The 15837-nt window shown below is 42.1% G+C and overlaps 2 protein-coding genes across 5 annotated transcripts in view; both read left to right on the top strand.

Annotated features, from left to right (window-relative positions):
* Nucleotides 1–1301: 1301 nt before the first annotated feature.
* On the top strand, nt 1302–3352 carry oard1 (O-acyl-ADP-ribose deacylase 1). Its single transcript, XM_064922660.1, has 5 exons — nt 1302–1836; nt 2076–2241; nt 2418–2476; nt 2570–2682; nt 2791–3352. Exons 1-5 carry the CDS (start codon nt 1789–1791, stop codon nt 2969–2971), a joined length of 567 nt encoding a protein of 188 aa, XP_064778732.1. The 5' UTR covers nt 1302–1788; the 3' UTR covers nt 2972–3352.
* Nucleotides 3353–4855: 1503 nt separating this feature from the next.
* LOC135504266 (synaptotagmin-2-like) overlaps nt 4856–15837 on the top strand; it is a 106887-nt gene continuing 95905 nt past the window's right edge. For all 4 annotated transcript variants that reach the window (XM_064922661.1, XM_064922664.1, XM_064922662.1 and 1 more), the window contains exons 1-2: nt 4856–4980; nt 5111–5166. The gene's annotated coding sequence lies outside the window, so the exon portion shown is untranslated. The remainder of the gene's footprint in view (nt 4981–5110; nt 5167–15837) is intronic.

Below are 15837 nucleotides of genomic sequence, written 5' to 3' on the forward strand. Positions count from 1 at the left end.
AAATGGGCATCAAGGAAGAAGGAAAGGAGCTAAGTGTAGAGAGAAGCAGTGTGGTGAGGAAGATTTAAGTCAAGTACAAAGAGAAAAAATGTAACCTGACAAGAGTGAGGATGAATTACTTGTGGAGCCATGTGTGGGTTTGAGCCATTTTTTGAGAGAACGGATCCTTTCCTTCTTGTGGATCCATATGTGATGTCAGGTTGGGTGGAGAAGAGGTTGGGGACTGTTGAATCGGTGAAAGTAACTCGAAGTGGACTCGTGATGATATTTGTGTGTCTTCCGCCAACGGGGAGCGGGCACTCTGCACCACGCACCTTGGGACAAGACCTGTGACTTTCTTTGCTCCCTGGATCAGAGTGCCATTGAAAGGAGTGATAACTGGTGTGGTGTGAATGTTGAGAAGGATCAACTGAAATGGAAGATTCCCGGTGTTTGTGACGCACAGCGTTTGGTGCGACGTAGACCCGGTGGAGAGCGTGATTGTCGACACTGTCTTTACCCAACATAGTCAGTTAGGATGTTTACAATATTTTAGGTGTCAAACTTATGGTCCTGTTGCAGCAGTGTGTAAGAGGGAGATTCCTAGATGTGAGAAGTGTGCAGGAGGGCATGAGACAAAGGAATGTGTGGTATTGGTGGGAAAAGCTGTGTGTGTTAACTGTAGGGGCACCCATGTTGTTGGAGATCAGAAGTGTCCGGTGAGAGAAAGGCAGGTCGAGGTTGTCAGGGTCAGAGTAGTACAGAAGGTGTCGTATGATGAGGCAGTTAAGAGAGTAGTAGAGGAAGATGGGTCCAGGGTTCTCTAAGGCCAATAGAGAATGATAGGAATAACACGTTCTTCAGTAAGGTTCGCTTCTTAGCATTATTAGCCATGGTTTTAAACTGTACCGCAGAAATTGAATGTAAATCACATAAAATATATGTTGTGGTGGCAGCTGCAGAGAAGTACTTGGGTGTACAAAATGTTACTGCAAAAGAGTTGTGTTGAACAATGCCCTCTCAGGATGACAGCCGGGCATAGGATCATATAGAGCCAAAGTAGTGGAATAGTGGTGAGGTTTTAATGGGTGTAGGGTTAGTTGGTAGGGCAATTTTTATTCGTTCTTATTTCCATCCTCTTTGTGTGTCACAGTGTAATTAATACACAAGCCAGAACAGTAGGCTGACACAACAGGGGGAAGCATGCACCTCTAACGTTAATATTTGCCAACCACGATAATACCATCGAAGAAGAACAAGAAAAAGCGTCAACATCACCTTGCCTTCTGATAGGCTTACTTATACCATGTGGCAAAGAGGAAGTAGATGCTAACTCCATAATAGAGGGTATATGCTAGAAGGGATACAGTTTTTGTCGAATTAACGTCAAAAGTTGGTTATTTTTTTCACTTGATCTAACCCTAACCTAATCATCCCAACCTGCTGCGTAAATTCTAACCTACGAAAAGTCAAATCTGACAATAACTGGATCCCATCTAGTTCTAACTCTTATAATACCTACGTTGGTGAAATTGAAAGAGAAATTTAACGACTTTGATACTAGCTAAGTAAATTGATATATTTGGTAAAATGCACCATAGCTAGCTAGTTCGCGTGTGCTATTTTCAGACAAATGTGCCGGCTCTGTAGATGCTAAAGCTAGGATCAGGGAGGCACTGCATAGCCAGCTGTGACTGTAACGTTAGTGATATAACTAGCTAATGCAATAGCATTGCTTTCCCTCGCAGATTAATAAAACAGATTGCATATCCGTCCCACCTGGTTGACTACAGCTCACCTGCCAAAGTAATGTCAACTGTATCTGTGGAGCCAGTGCGCTCTATTGACAAATCGAAGGTAAGTGGCCAGCATGAAAACGCCTTAGTTAGCTAGTAGGTAATGCTGCCATACCGTTGAATGGCATGTAATCAATGGCTATAATATTTTGTTAATTACTGTGAACAGTCCTATTTATAAAGCTAGCCACTTACCTGGAGCTGAAGAGGACGGGAAAACTCTTATAAATAAATAATGTATCTAAGTTTTTGGGTAGTGGTGACTGGTTCTGTGGTGTAATGCTGCTCTCTCCTGGCCAGCCTGCAGAAGGCATCTGGCGCCTACGTCATGTGAAGGGGGACCTGTTCTCCAGTCCTGAAGATGAGGCCCTGGCCCACTGTATCAGCAAAGACTGCCACATGGGGGCTGGCATCGCAGTTATGTTCAAGAAGAAGTTTGGTGGAGTGGCTGAGCTAAAGGAACAGAGTGAGTTGTTGTGTATAATGTATTATTTGTTATTATGCACTGCATGCTATGGAAGTCTGCTGTGATTTGCCCTTTTCATTTTAAAATGGGCCCTGAATTTGGAAAAGCATGGCATATATCTTAAGCCCATGTCATTGATCAAGATCACTGTTCACTGGTTTTGCTTTACTTCACAGAGAAGGTGCCAGGACAATGCGCTGTACTGAAAGGACACAAGCGTTTTGTGTACTACCTGGTAAGACAGTTGCCTTGTTAGTTTCAATCAACCAACAAACATTTTAAAGCATTTTTTTGTTGTTGTCTCTGGTTGTGTCTTTCTCTATTACAGATAACAAAGGAAAAGTACAGCAACAAGCCCACCTATGACAGCCTGAGGCAGAGCCTTGAGGACATGAAGTCTCATTGCTTGAAAAACGGAGTAACTGCAATATCAATGCCTCGGTTTGTATGAATACATTCTACACATAAAAAGGTTTCATTAAATTATTTTAACATGTCAATCATTTCCATTTGATGTATGACTAAATGTTCTATCCCTCTATTCTACAGCATTGGCTGTGGTCTTGATCGACTGAGCTGGGACAAAGTGGAAAAGATGCTTGAGAAGGTATTCCAGCCCACAAGTATCAGTATCACTGTGTACACCCTCCCTGTAAAACCCACAGGCAAACCAAGTCCACGGGGAAACCAAGTTTCCAATCATGTTTTCTGTAAAACAAAATTAAGTTAAACTCACAGACAATATATCAGCATACTGGTATGCACCTGTACAAAGTTTGCCCAAGGCTGTACTTTTGAAAGAGAATAAACACACTTTTCCTTGAAATCATACCCCCTCTTCATCTCCTCTTTACCCCTGTTTTCATTGTTCTGTGAAATGACCATGTTAATATTTTGCACTTTAATTACTGTCCTATATAATACCAATATCATATTCATAGGAATTCTGTCCACCAGAAGGGGGCACCAATGATTGTTTTCTCCACATCACTTCAGTGGCTTGTTCTGTACTGCTTTTTGTAATATGCTGATTTTAAATACCCTGTAACCCTGTAAGTACCTTGCATGAATAATAAAAAGAAAATTGTGATTTTAATTTCACAATATAATATCTGTTTTACACCTTTCACTAGACCCGTGGTTCTTGGGTAACATACAGAAATGGACTGCTTAGTGTAAATGGTGTTGTCATCATTGGATCATATTCACCTTATGACTAAATGTAGCTATATCACCCATCATACAATACAGGAGGGCATATGATCTTCACAAATACATCTAGTCACTCCTACCTATCTCTTTGTTTACTGACTGCTTAATTCACTGTGCTGTGATTCAGGCATTGCTCATGAGTCTTGGGGCGGCAGGTATCCTAGTGGTTAGAGCATTGGACTAGTAACCGAAAGGTTGCAAGATCGAATCTCCTGAACAAGGCAGTTAACCCACTGTTCCTAGACTGCCATTGAAAATAAGAATTTGTTCTTAACTTACTTGCCTAGTTAAATAAAGGTAAATAAAAATGCTGTTGACTGAAAGCTACCTTGAATGTTATTCTAATTATATGACCAACACAGCAGGGTGCAGATATGGTGTTGTGTGATGTAATATTGATCTTGAGTATATTGCACTCTAAACGCAGCTGAAAGACAAAGTAGGCACCAGATGTAATGGAGAGTGGGGGTGGGGAATCTGCCACAATTTCAAACCCACAGATATGGGAAAGCCCTCCTGTACATCATGAAACTTGATTTGAATCTACACCAAACCAGCTATCCTTTCGTTGGATTGCCTGTAGTAACATTACTTGAAATGAAGAGCATATTAAGTTTACAATTATATACATTTGGTTGTGATAACACAAGCTTACAGTTGTTAGCTAGACAGTGTACAGTCTGTCTTTGCCCCTTGGCACCCACTCCCTATACCTCCTTCTTTGGTGCACCAATAATTCATGAGGAAAATGCATTAACCGCTGTGTACACTGCGGCTTCCTCCCTCTGTATTCCTGGCTGGAAGACTGTGCTTCAGCATCACTGCATCCGACCCCCTCCTCCTCCCATCCCCCTTTGCCCAGCAATTAGACTGCACACTGCAGCAGAGCCACCTAGTCGCTCTGCTAGCCCCGGAAAATATCCCTTTTATCTGGCCTCAGACTCCTCTGACACCCCACTGTACTGCAGAGGTTCATCACAGACTGCAGACATGCAGAGATGGTCCTTGCTTATGTCTCAAAAATCGTCCTAACCCCGGCAAAATGCTGCATCCTATCTCGGTGTGCCTGTGTTTGTCCTATGGCATTGATTTCTTCCTTAGCTCTCCTTCCTAACACTCAATCTCAGTTTTTTTTCTCATGTCCTCCCCCTTCCATCCTCCCTTCTCCTTCCTTTTTTACGCTCTGCGTATGAATTTGCAGAGCTCAGCACTCTTCTACACGGGCGCTTCAGAAAAAAAAAAGAGAAGAGCTAGGCGGGAGGGGTCCTGATGCACCATGAAACTGCCTCCTCCCAATTAAAACAGAGAGCTTATGTTATTGAAGAGCATCTTAGCCAATGAGGTGGCAGCGCAGGCAGATACAGCAGTAAAAAAAACAGAAGAACGAGTGGACAAGAAATAAATTGCAGTGAGTGTGTAGTTTTTATCCCTCCCAAGAGCTGATTTTTATCAATTTACTGTAGTACTCCAGTCTTAGGGTGTTGTGTGTGGATGTGAGGCAAGAGTTCACAGAAGGACTGAGGAAAGGTGTGTTCTAGGACTATACTGTAGTAGTCCAGGCTTATTCATTCTAACTCTGGAAATAAGAGAAAGTCATTATTGAAGGAATATTTATTCTCTTTTCTTCATTGTCGTTTTTGTTCTGTCTATGTCAAAGTGCCCTGAAGCCGCTAGAGAAGGTTTTCCTGAGGAGGAAGAGACCCAGCACTCAAGGTATGCTGCTTTTCACATCTACTGTTGGGCTGGTGGGATGCTTTTGAATCTTTTTTCTTCAATATCTAATTGATATAATTGAGGGTATGTTTCTCACACTGGGTTATGACGTGAAGTGATATGGGATCTAAATCATTGGTAATTAATTTTTAGATTTTTTTTCTTTTTTAATTTGAACATAATGGAGACTTGACAGGGAAGGAGAGAGAGGGTGGGGGAAGGATAGAGCGGGACTCTCTAATGCTTCCAGGCAAGTTACTCTCTGTGCACATGGCTGTCAAGCGCTGCAGTATCCCATTTCAGTCCATAGCGGAGCTTCCCCAGACCTCAGCATCTCGCTGGTGTGTGGCAGGGGGACTGAATATAACCATGTAGTTTTGGTGAATTCAGAGCACACTTGAAGTTTCATGGGACATCTGAAGCTTTTGACAGAATTTACTAAAAACATTTTATAACAGTTTGATGTTGATGGTTCAAATTTGAGGTCAGGTGGGGGACAGGACAGGGGCATAATTTCACTGTGAAATATATGTAATGTAAAAAATGATAGTCCCGAAATGGGATGGTGTGTGCACTCGTATGTGTGGACTCTCCTTTTGTGTGCAGCCGTATGTGAGTACTCTGTGATGTGATGCATGCATTTGGGTTGCTTAGATAACACATGCATTAGGAATGGTGTGTAGAGCTTGATTAGTCTTAATCTGGTTCACTGCTGTTCAGGGACTTTCCTTAGTCTGTACCTGCATACACAGTGAACTATCTGACAGGGAGGGTAAGCTGGGCTGTAGGAGTCTCCTTCCAGGTAAAGAGGAGGGCTTCACCCTCACCCCTTGGTGGTCACACAGTAGGATCCGCAGAGAAAAGACCAAGGGAATTTTACAGATTTTATGAAGGGCTACTGGACACATTCTGTAACTGATGGATGAAGTGTTTTAAAAAATATATAAAATATATTTTCATCATACTAACATCTTTCATGAAGTGTATTTACACTTCTTTTGGTCATTGTAGGGTAATTTTATGCTTTTATGACCTTCAAATGTTTTGATGTGAATAATTTACACCTGCCAGCAGTGGGCGCTGTTACTTTCATCTGTCAGCCTTTCTTACATATTTGAGATGTGTCTGATATCATTATAGATAGTACTGTAGAATGAGTGAAGATTATATTTGAATGATTTGCTGTTTTTTTTAAGGGGCAGCTCTGCTATCCACAGTTGTAGGCTATTTATTTGGAAACCAGGTTCTGTGTTAGTTTGGGAGAGTAGTGTGAAGAATCTGTGTTTTAAAAGGATTCACTGACCATGTCCTCATTCTGTCATTGAAAAGCAGCTGCAAAAAGCTTCTGTGGAAAAGCATTCTTCTTATACTGCTAAAATGATTTGGGGGGGATGTTTTATAACCATAGATGGAGACAGGCTCCAGCACTTAAAACAAGCCCAAGTCCTCATAAGTGGAAGGTACCAGTGGTAAAGACAGTAGGCAGGAAGGGAGGAAAGCTAGGGAGGGTAAGGGACCCATTCTCTCCTGACCAGAGCTGCTAACTCCTAGATCCTGGCTCTATAGTAGTCAGACCCAATCTCCCATAGACTCCATAGGAGCTTTGTGAGCTTATCCACTCTAATATGGCAATTGTGGACCAGGCAGGGAGAAAACACAGTTTATTATCCATGTATCTTTGCCTTTCTAGAGCATGGTGGCTCTTACAGCGAATGACTTTTGCTTTGAGAGACAGCAGAACTATTTTAGTGTGTCCCGTCCTCAGCATTTTGTTTTACACTACCACTGCCCGCCCAGTACCATAATGATAGACGATTGTACCTGACAAGTAGAACCTAGCCAATTCTGTGAGCAACTTCAACAATTATCACATCCCTTCCTGTGCTTGCCAGTGGCCAAAATGAATCACACATGAAAACACAGTCAGAGCAATAATCTTCAAATAGAAAACATTATAACCATGCAGTTTGTGAGGTAGGCCTACCACTGTGTAGGCTACACTTACAGTGAGTCTAACATTAATTTAACAAAAATGACCAAATTATTAATAAAAAACTTAGATATAGCATTCTGAAAAATGAATAGTGTATGAGCTGATGTATATTTTGTAGATGAGGTGAATGACTATGCCAACAACACTTGAATGACATTGCCACCCATGGCATTATGGAAAACTGTTCCTCTTCACATTATTCTGGGGATGAGGTGGAGATACTCCCAGCAGGGTAGAGACATCACGCTGAGGAAGACACTCAAATAGCACAGACGCCTAATGGCAACACTGCAATGATACCCCTCACTGTGCCCCAGTATAAGCTGCTGTCTTCTAAGACTGAAACGGTGAGAAGTTGAGAACCACTGAAATTTGAAGGAGCCTAAAAGTACTTATCATAAATTAGCATAGTTGGATTTGAAACATCTGATATCTCGCTGTTGGCCAAAATCTTAAGAATATTGTAATCAGGGTAAAACAGCTGGTGGAATCAAGGAGGTATTCAGTCTTCAGTCAGAGGACCAATCACAACAGCAGCTAGAGAAAAACTGTTTGCAGAGTGAAATAGTATGGCACCAACTATCCAATCACTCTTATGGAAGAGACAGGTAATGGATAATCAAATCATGCATGTCGGAATATCAAGTAGATTCAATATTCACGAGTACTTTCTACTTAAATACCCAATGAGAATTTGGTAATTTAAGGGTAATGAAAACAAACATTGAATTTCGTTGTTTGTCATTGAGGCATTATGCTACTCTTCCTGGGGTCCAAACAGGAATAAAGTAATACATCATAATAAAACATTACATCATATAATACATTGTGCATAATACAAATGTAATATAAATATAAAATGTACAATATTACAATGTGTGTGTGTCTCTTCATAGTCCGTGATGCTCCGTGAGGTGTTGTTTTATCATTTTTTAAAAATAAGACTTTACTGCCAGCTTGAGTTACCTGAGGTGGAAGAGAGTTCCATATAGTCATCATGGCTCTACATAGTATTGTGTGTTTCCTAGCCTCTGTTCTGGACATAGAGACTGTGAAGAGAGCCCTGGTGGCTTGTCTTGTCTGGTATGTATGGGTGTCTGAGCTGGAAAATTATGTAGATATATTGAAGCAACATCTCAAGACATCATTCAGGAAGTTAAATCATGGTTGCAAATGTGTCTTCCAAATGGACATTGACCCCAAGCATACTTCCAAAGTTGTGGCAAAATGGCTTAAGGACAACAAAGTCAAGGTACTGGAGTGGCCATCACAAAGCCCTGACCTCAATCCTATAGAAAATGTGTGGGCAGAACTGAAAAAGAGTGTGCGAGCAAGGACTACAAACCTGACTCAGTTTCACCAGCTCTGTCAAGAGGAATGGGCCAAAATTCTCCCAACTTATTGTGGGAAGCTTGTGGAAGGCTTCCTGAAACATTTGACCCAAGTTAAACAATTTAAAGGCAATGCTACCAAATACTAATTTAGTGTATGTAAACTTCTGACCCACTGGGAATGTGATGAAAGAAATAAAAGCTGAAATAAATAATTCTCTCTACTATTATTCTGACATTTCACATTCTTAAAATAAAGTGGTGATCCTAACTGACCTAAGACAGGAATTGTTAAAAACTGAGTTTAAATGTATTTGGTTAAGGTGTATGTAAACCTCCGACTTCAACTGTATATGCGCGCTTCAAGGCAAGCAACACTGAAGCATGCATGAGACCCCCAGCTGTTCCGGACGACTGTGTGATCATACTCGCCGTAGCCAATGTGAGTAAGACCTTTAAACAGGTCAATATTCACAAGGCCTCAGGGCCAGACGGATTACCAGGACTTGTCTTCAGAGCATGCACTGACCAATTGGCCAGTGTCTTCACTGACATTTTCAACCTGTCCCTGGCCGAGTCTGTAATACCTACATGTTTCAAGCAGACCACCATAGTCCTTGTCCCCAAGAACACCAAGGTAACCTGCTTAAATGACTACCGACCCCTAGCACTCACGTCGGTAGCCATGAAGTGCTTTGAAAGGCTGGTCATGGCTCACATCAACACCATAATTCCAGAAACACTAGACCCACTCCAATTAGCATACCGCCCCAACAGATCCACAGATGACACAATCTTTATTGCACTCAACACTGCCCTTTCCCACCTACGTGAGAATGCTGTTCAATGACTACAGCTCAGCGTTCAAAACCATAGTGCCCTCAAAGCTCATCACTAAGATAAGGACCCTGGGACTAAACACCTCCCTCGGCAACTGGATCCTGGACTTCCTGATTGGCCGCCCCCAGGTGGTAAGGGTAGGCAACAACACATCTGCTATGCTGATCCTCGACACGGGGGCCCCTCGGGGGTGCGTGCTTTGATTTTAATTGATTTACAAGATTTAGTTGAGGTTTAGTGTTTAGCTAATAATTTGTCCCAAATGTAATGCTTTTAGTGTCCATTAGGAGCACCTCCTCAAGTAAATAATCCTCAGGGACTGTGAAGCACCTCAGCAAGGGGTAGATTTGGTATAAAGCACCTCATAAAGGAGTAGATCTGGTATAAAGCACCTCATAAAGGGGTATATCTGGTATAAAGCACCTCATGAAGGGGTAGATCTGGTATAAAGCACCTCAGGAAGGAGTAGATCTGGTATAAAGCACCTCATAAAGGGGTAGATCTGGTATAAAGCACCTCATGAAGGGGTAGATCTGGTATAAAGCACCTCATGAAGGGGTAGATCTGGTATAAAGCACCTCAGGAAGGGGTAGATCTGGTATAAAGCACCTCATGAAGGGGTAGATCTGGTATAAAGCACCTCATGAAGGGGTAGATCTGGTATAAAGCACCTCATGAAGGGGTAGATTTGGTATAAAGCACCTCATGAAGGGGTAGAGCTGGTATAAAGCACCTCATGAAGGGGTAGATCTGGTATAAAGCACCTCATAAAGGAGTAGATCTGGTATAAAGCACCTCATGAAGGGGTAGATCTGGTATAAAGCACCTCATAAAGGGGTAGATCTGGTATAAAGCACCTCATGAAGGAGTAGATCTGGTATAAAGCACCTCATAAAGGGGTAGATCTGGTATAAAGCACCTCATAAAGGGGTAGATCTGGTATAAAGCACCTCATGAAGGGGTAGATCTGGTATAAAGCACCTCATAAAGGGGTAGATCTGGTATAAAGCACCTCATGAAGGGGTAGATCTGGTATAAAGCACCTCATGAAGGGGTAGATCTGGTATAAAGCACCTCAGGAAGGGGTAGATCTGGTATAAAGCACCTCATGAAGGGGTAGATCTGGTATAAAGCACCTCATGAAGGGGTAGATCTGGTATAAAGCACCTCATGAAGGGGTAGATCTGGTATAAAGCACCTCATGAAGGGGTAGATCTGGTATAAAGCACCTCATGAAGGGGTAGATCTGGTATAAAGCACATGAAGGGGTAGATCTGGTATAAAGCACCTCATGAAGGGGTAGATCTGGTATAAAGCACCTCATAAAGGAGTAGATCTGGTATAAAGCACCTCAGGAAGGGGTGGATCTGGTATAAAGCACCTCAGGAAGGGGTAGATCTGGTATAAAGCACCTCATGAAGGGGTAGATCTGGTATAAAGCACCTCATAAAGGAGTAGATCTGGTATAAAGCACCTCAGGAAGGGGTGGATCTGGTATAAAGCACCTCAGGAAGGGGTAGATCTGGTATAAAGCACCTCATGAAGGGGTAGATCTGGTATAAAGCACCTCATAAAGGAGTAGATCTGGTATAAAGCACCTCATGAAGGGGTAGATCTGGTATAAAGCACCTCATGAAGGGGTAGATCTGGTATAAAGCACCTCATGAAGGGGTAGATCTGGTATAAAGCACCTCATGAAGGGGTAGATCTGGTATAAAGCACCTCATAAAGGAGTAGATCTGGTATAAAGCACCTCATAAAGGAGTAGATCTGGTATAAAGCACCTCATGAAGGGGTAGATCCGGTATAAAGCACCTCAGGAAGGGGTAGATCTGGTATAAAGCACCTCATAAAGGAGTAGATCTGGTATAAAGCACCTCAGGAAGGGGTGGATCTGGTATAAATCACCTCAGGAAGGGGTAGATCTGGTATAAAGCACCTCATGAAGGGGTAGATCTGGTATAAAGCACCTCATGAAGGGGTAGATCTGGTATAAAGCACCTCATGAAGGGGTAGATCTGGTATAAAGCACCTCATGAAGGGGTAGATCTGGTATAAAGCACCTCAGGAAGGGGTATATCTGGTATAAAGCACCTCAGGAAGGAGTAGATCTGGTATAAAGCACCTCATGAAGGAGTAGATCTGGTATAAAGCACCTCAGGAAGGGGTAGATCTGGTATAAAGCACCTCATAAAGGAGTAGATCTGGTATAAAGCACCTCAGGAAGGGGTAGATCTGGTATAAAGCACCTCATGAAGGGGTAGATCTGGTATAAAGCACCTCATGAAGGGGTAGATCTGGTATAAAGCACCTCATGAAGGGGTAGATCTGGTATAAAGCACCTCATGAAGGGGTAGATCTGGTATAAAGCACCTCATGAAGGGGTAGATCTGGTATAAAGCACCTCATGAAGGGGTAGATCTGGTATAAAGCACCTCATGAAGGGGTAGATCTGGTATAAAGCACCTCATGAAGGGGTAGATTTGGTATAAAGCACCTCATGAAGGGGTAGATCTGGTATAAAGCACCTCATGAAGGGGTAGATTTGGTGTCAAGCACCTCATAAAGGGGCAGATTTTGACTGGAGTCTTGTCGCTCATCCTCTCAGTGTGACATCCCCTGTCCCAGATTGTGTGATACGGGGCATTTAGTGCGCCCCTGGTACTGATGGCGTAGGCGATATAGCGGAGCCAACACTGCTGTCACCCTGACGCCACAGTTAGCAGAGTGCTTAGCTCTGCATGTCAGCCATAGAGATGCACTGTGAGCCATTTGTCAAACAAACTCAAAACTCTATTAGATATGGATCACAATGATAAGACTACATTAGAGAGAGGAATCTGAGTGACTGAATGGATCCAGAGCCATTGAGAAAATATCAGGCTCTTAATGGATAAAAGTGAATGCAAAAGGACACAAGGAATGTTCAGGACAGTGATGTTCTCCAGCCATTCTGTACTGCTGCCAGTCTCTGAGAAAGAGTACAGGAGACAATAGAGGAAAATAGAGGACATAACAAATGATTAAGGTGAACATTCTCCCCTGGATGAAGTGTCAGCCTGATAAACACACTGGCAAGGAGAGAACAGTAGAGACCAGGAGAGAACAGTAGAGAACAGGAGAGAACAGTAGAGAACAGGAGAGAACAGGAGAGAATAGGAGAGAACAGGAGGGAACAGGAGAGAATAGGAGAGAACAGGAGGGAACAGTAGAGAACAAGAGAGAACAGGAGAGAACAAGCGAGAACAGTAGAGAACAGGAGAGAACAGCAGAGAACACTGCAGTTGTACCGTGCTAGCAACCAGGACCAGGGTATCTCCTCACACACCACAGGGAAATGTGTGTGTAGGATATTGTATGTATGTGTGTAAGAAAAGGAGGGGGAGGAGGACGAAAGACAGTCAAAGACTGAACACGAGAATAGGATAGAAAGTGGGTGGTGGAGGAAATGCAAAAATAGAGGGGATTATTAGGAAGAAGAGAACAAAAGGGGAGAGGATGGGGACATAAGAAAAAAATTCAACAGAATAAGAGAGAAAGATGATGCAAGCATGACAGGGAGAGGATAGAGTGGGAGAGAGAGACAGAGAGAGAGAGAGAGAGAGAGAGAGAGAGAGAGAGAGTGTGTGTGCTGTACAAAGCTCAGAGCACTGCAGCACATTGCAGTGCCTAGCCGCTGCTGTGTTCTTGCCATCCAGTTCCATGCACTGAAGAGACCCCTATAGCAGAGCGACATAGAGGGTTGCCAACCTGACTGCTTGCTGACAAACAATACATCGACCAAAGAAATCAGCAACCCAATGTTCCTCCATTCCACTTGAGCTGATAGATGTTTTCTGGTGTGCTGTTTTTTGGGTGCTTGAATGTTCAGAGTTGAATGGACAAGACAATACATCTCATGTGAAGGCTTTTCTGGATTATATGAGCCCATCATGACTACACATTCAATTCTACCCAATGTTACCTGTTGTATTCAGTCACAGGATTTTGTCATTTTTCGCTGTACATGCATACTTTAGCCATATCATAGCAAGCCAAACGTAGCTGATAACCCCAGTACTGCTGTATGGTACGGCACATCATCTTTCAGATCCCTCTCTATGTTTCTCCTATTAGGAACATTTGCACACATCACATGCTTTTGTCCCTGGATAGGATAGCCTAATGTCCTTGAAATAAAGCCAGCTCCCTTACGGGACATGTTGAAATGACTACAATAGAGGGATAAACACATGGCTAGAAAGGACTTGTGTTTGTCTACTATCTGTCTGTCGCTTTGTTGACATGCACTGTTCTTTTGGCTTTTTAGTTAAGTATACACTGAGCCCAGTGGTCAACGTTCTACTCTACACATTAATGCATGTTGAATTAAAACAGATGTAGGCTAGTTATGGGATACCTTGTCCAGGCAACTGCTTCACACAGTTGCATACACAAGGTTGCTATTCTAGGAAATTAAAGATCCAAGTTATTTCTGCATGAGAGGCTTATCTGCTGTATTTGATCTTAGTTACTATCATGTTGGTGAAACACGTTTATCATGTCACTGACTGTGTATTTGGTGGTGTTTAGAGTTATTAGTTCCACTGAGGGGTTTGATGTTCAGTCAGCGTTCCTCTATTTGAGGAGGGCTTGAGTCTGCTATGCCTAGCTGGGTGAGTGTTTGGACTGTGAAGTTTGTTACCCTACAGCACACCACACTAAGCTTCTCATTTCTGTTGAATCTGTTACCTCAGATTTACATTGCAAAGAGCAAACAGGCAGGTCTGAACTCATCCTAGGTCGGAAATGTATGTCTGGAAAAGCCTATCCGATGCTGGAAATGAATTATTTAACTTGGTGAAGTCTTGAGGGCAAAGTAGTGTAGTTTGTAAAACATGTTTCTACCCACTGTATATCAAAGAGCTTTCTTTTTTTAGAGTAGACTCTCCCCAGTCAGTCCTCAAATAAATTGGAGATCAAAGCATTAGAATACACATGGTTCTCTTGGTCCAATTATGTTTAGGCTATTCAGGTGTGTAATTGCTGCTTTGCTAAGCTTTGTGTGTTTTAGAGCATCCTGGTCTCTCATAAATTCAAATGAGGGCTTTATTTTAACAAACCTACCACAATGGTTAATCCAAGTGCAGGCGGTAGCCTATAGGTTCAGGGGTGTGTCATATTTGAGCTATTTTCACTATCACAATTATTGGGTGTTGATGAATAAACAAGTTTGTGGGTGTGTCGAGGCTTAGCCCCCCCCCCCCACTGGCCAATCAGAACGTGCTCCATGAGGAAATATGTGGATGCCTCATGTTGTGTATTTATGTTTTTTTAATGTATTTACTTGGGATCAACTCCAATGCCAATGTTAGTCCTTTATAGTTTGTTAAATGGCTTATAGAAACTAAATAACAAAACGTTATTCTTTGCTAAATACGTTAACTTGATTCCATTTGCAGTCCACATTGTCATTGCATGTCTTCAATAGTATTCACACTGATATAGGGGCAAGGCCTACTGTACATTATATTATAGCTGAGCATGAACATACCAAACATGGTCAATTATTTATTGATCAGGCCAAAAATAATAATTTGAATCAAATTCTAAGCAAAACGAAACAACAACTTGTTCTAAATAGGTCACACTTACAGGCACCATAATTTCCCCCCGTGGGCATATCATATTAAAACAACGCAGACTATGGAGGGTTTTACACACATCCAAATGTTTCACAGTAGCTGGACAAAGACCCAATACAAATAGAAAGGGGAGAATGTCCACTCACCATTATGCTGCTCCCACATAGGTCTATGTTTTATGAACATAATCGGAACCATCTTCCAGTTCAGATCGCATTCACACACGACACACATCTCTAGATTTTGAATTGCCTACGTGCCATGGACATTCTCACCATGAAACCATAAAGGTCAATAATTTGAATATGTTTCGTTGTAATAAAATTAAATGAAAAACAATGTAAAATGTAATATCATAAAACCGGCAGGATAAAAAAAGACACATTGCTGTTAACCCAGCCTTCACTATAGTAGCATAAGGGAGGGCTTGGGTTTTGAACATATGAAACGGAAAACAAGCAATTTTTACAGGTTACAGATTACCGAGATTCTAATCTCTCGTTTCATGATGGGCATGGACACCGAGCTGACATCATGGAGGGGTTTTATGCACGTCCAAAATGGGACCCGCATGGCTAAAATAATGTGGGCCACCTACAAGGCATAGATAAAAAGGAAATGTCAGTACACTGTTTTACTCCTCTCAAATTTGATATTTTGATAAAGCTTTGGTTATTAAGATTTATTTCCAAGGGGTCTCAGGAGCCAAACCCTTTATCGACAGTCTTGACTACTGTGGGCAGACAAAAAAAAGCCTTATTTGAGAGGAGGAGAGGCTATGCTTGGTTTTTAATCAAATTAATCAAATCATTCAAATTAAAATAAATGGGGGGGGGAAAAACATTTGTTTTAAATGTTTCTAAATGCGAAGTATACATGCACC

The sequence above is a fragment of the Oncorhynchus masou genome, chromosome 18 (genome assembly GCF_036934945.1).
Source record: "Oncorhynchus masou masou isolate Uvic2021 chromosome 18, UVic_Omas_1.1, whole genome shotgun sequence".
Classification (NCBI taxonomy): domain Eukaryota; kingdom Metazoa; phylum Chordata; class Actinopteri; order Salmoniformes; family Salmonidae; genus Oncorhynchus; species Oncorhynchus masou.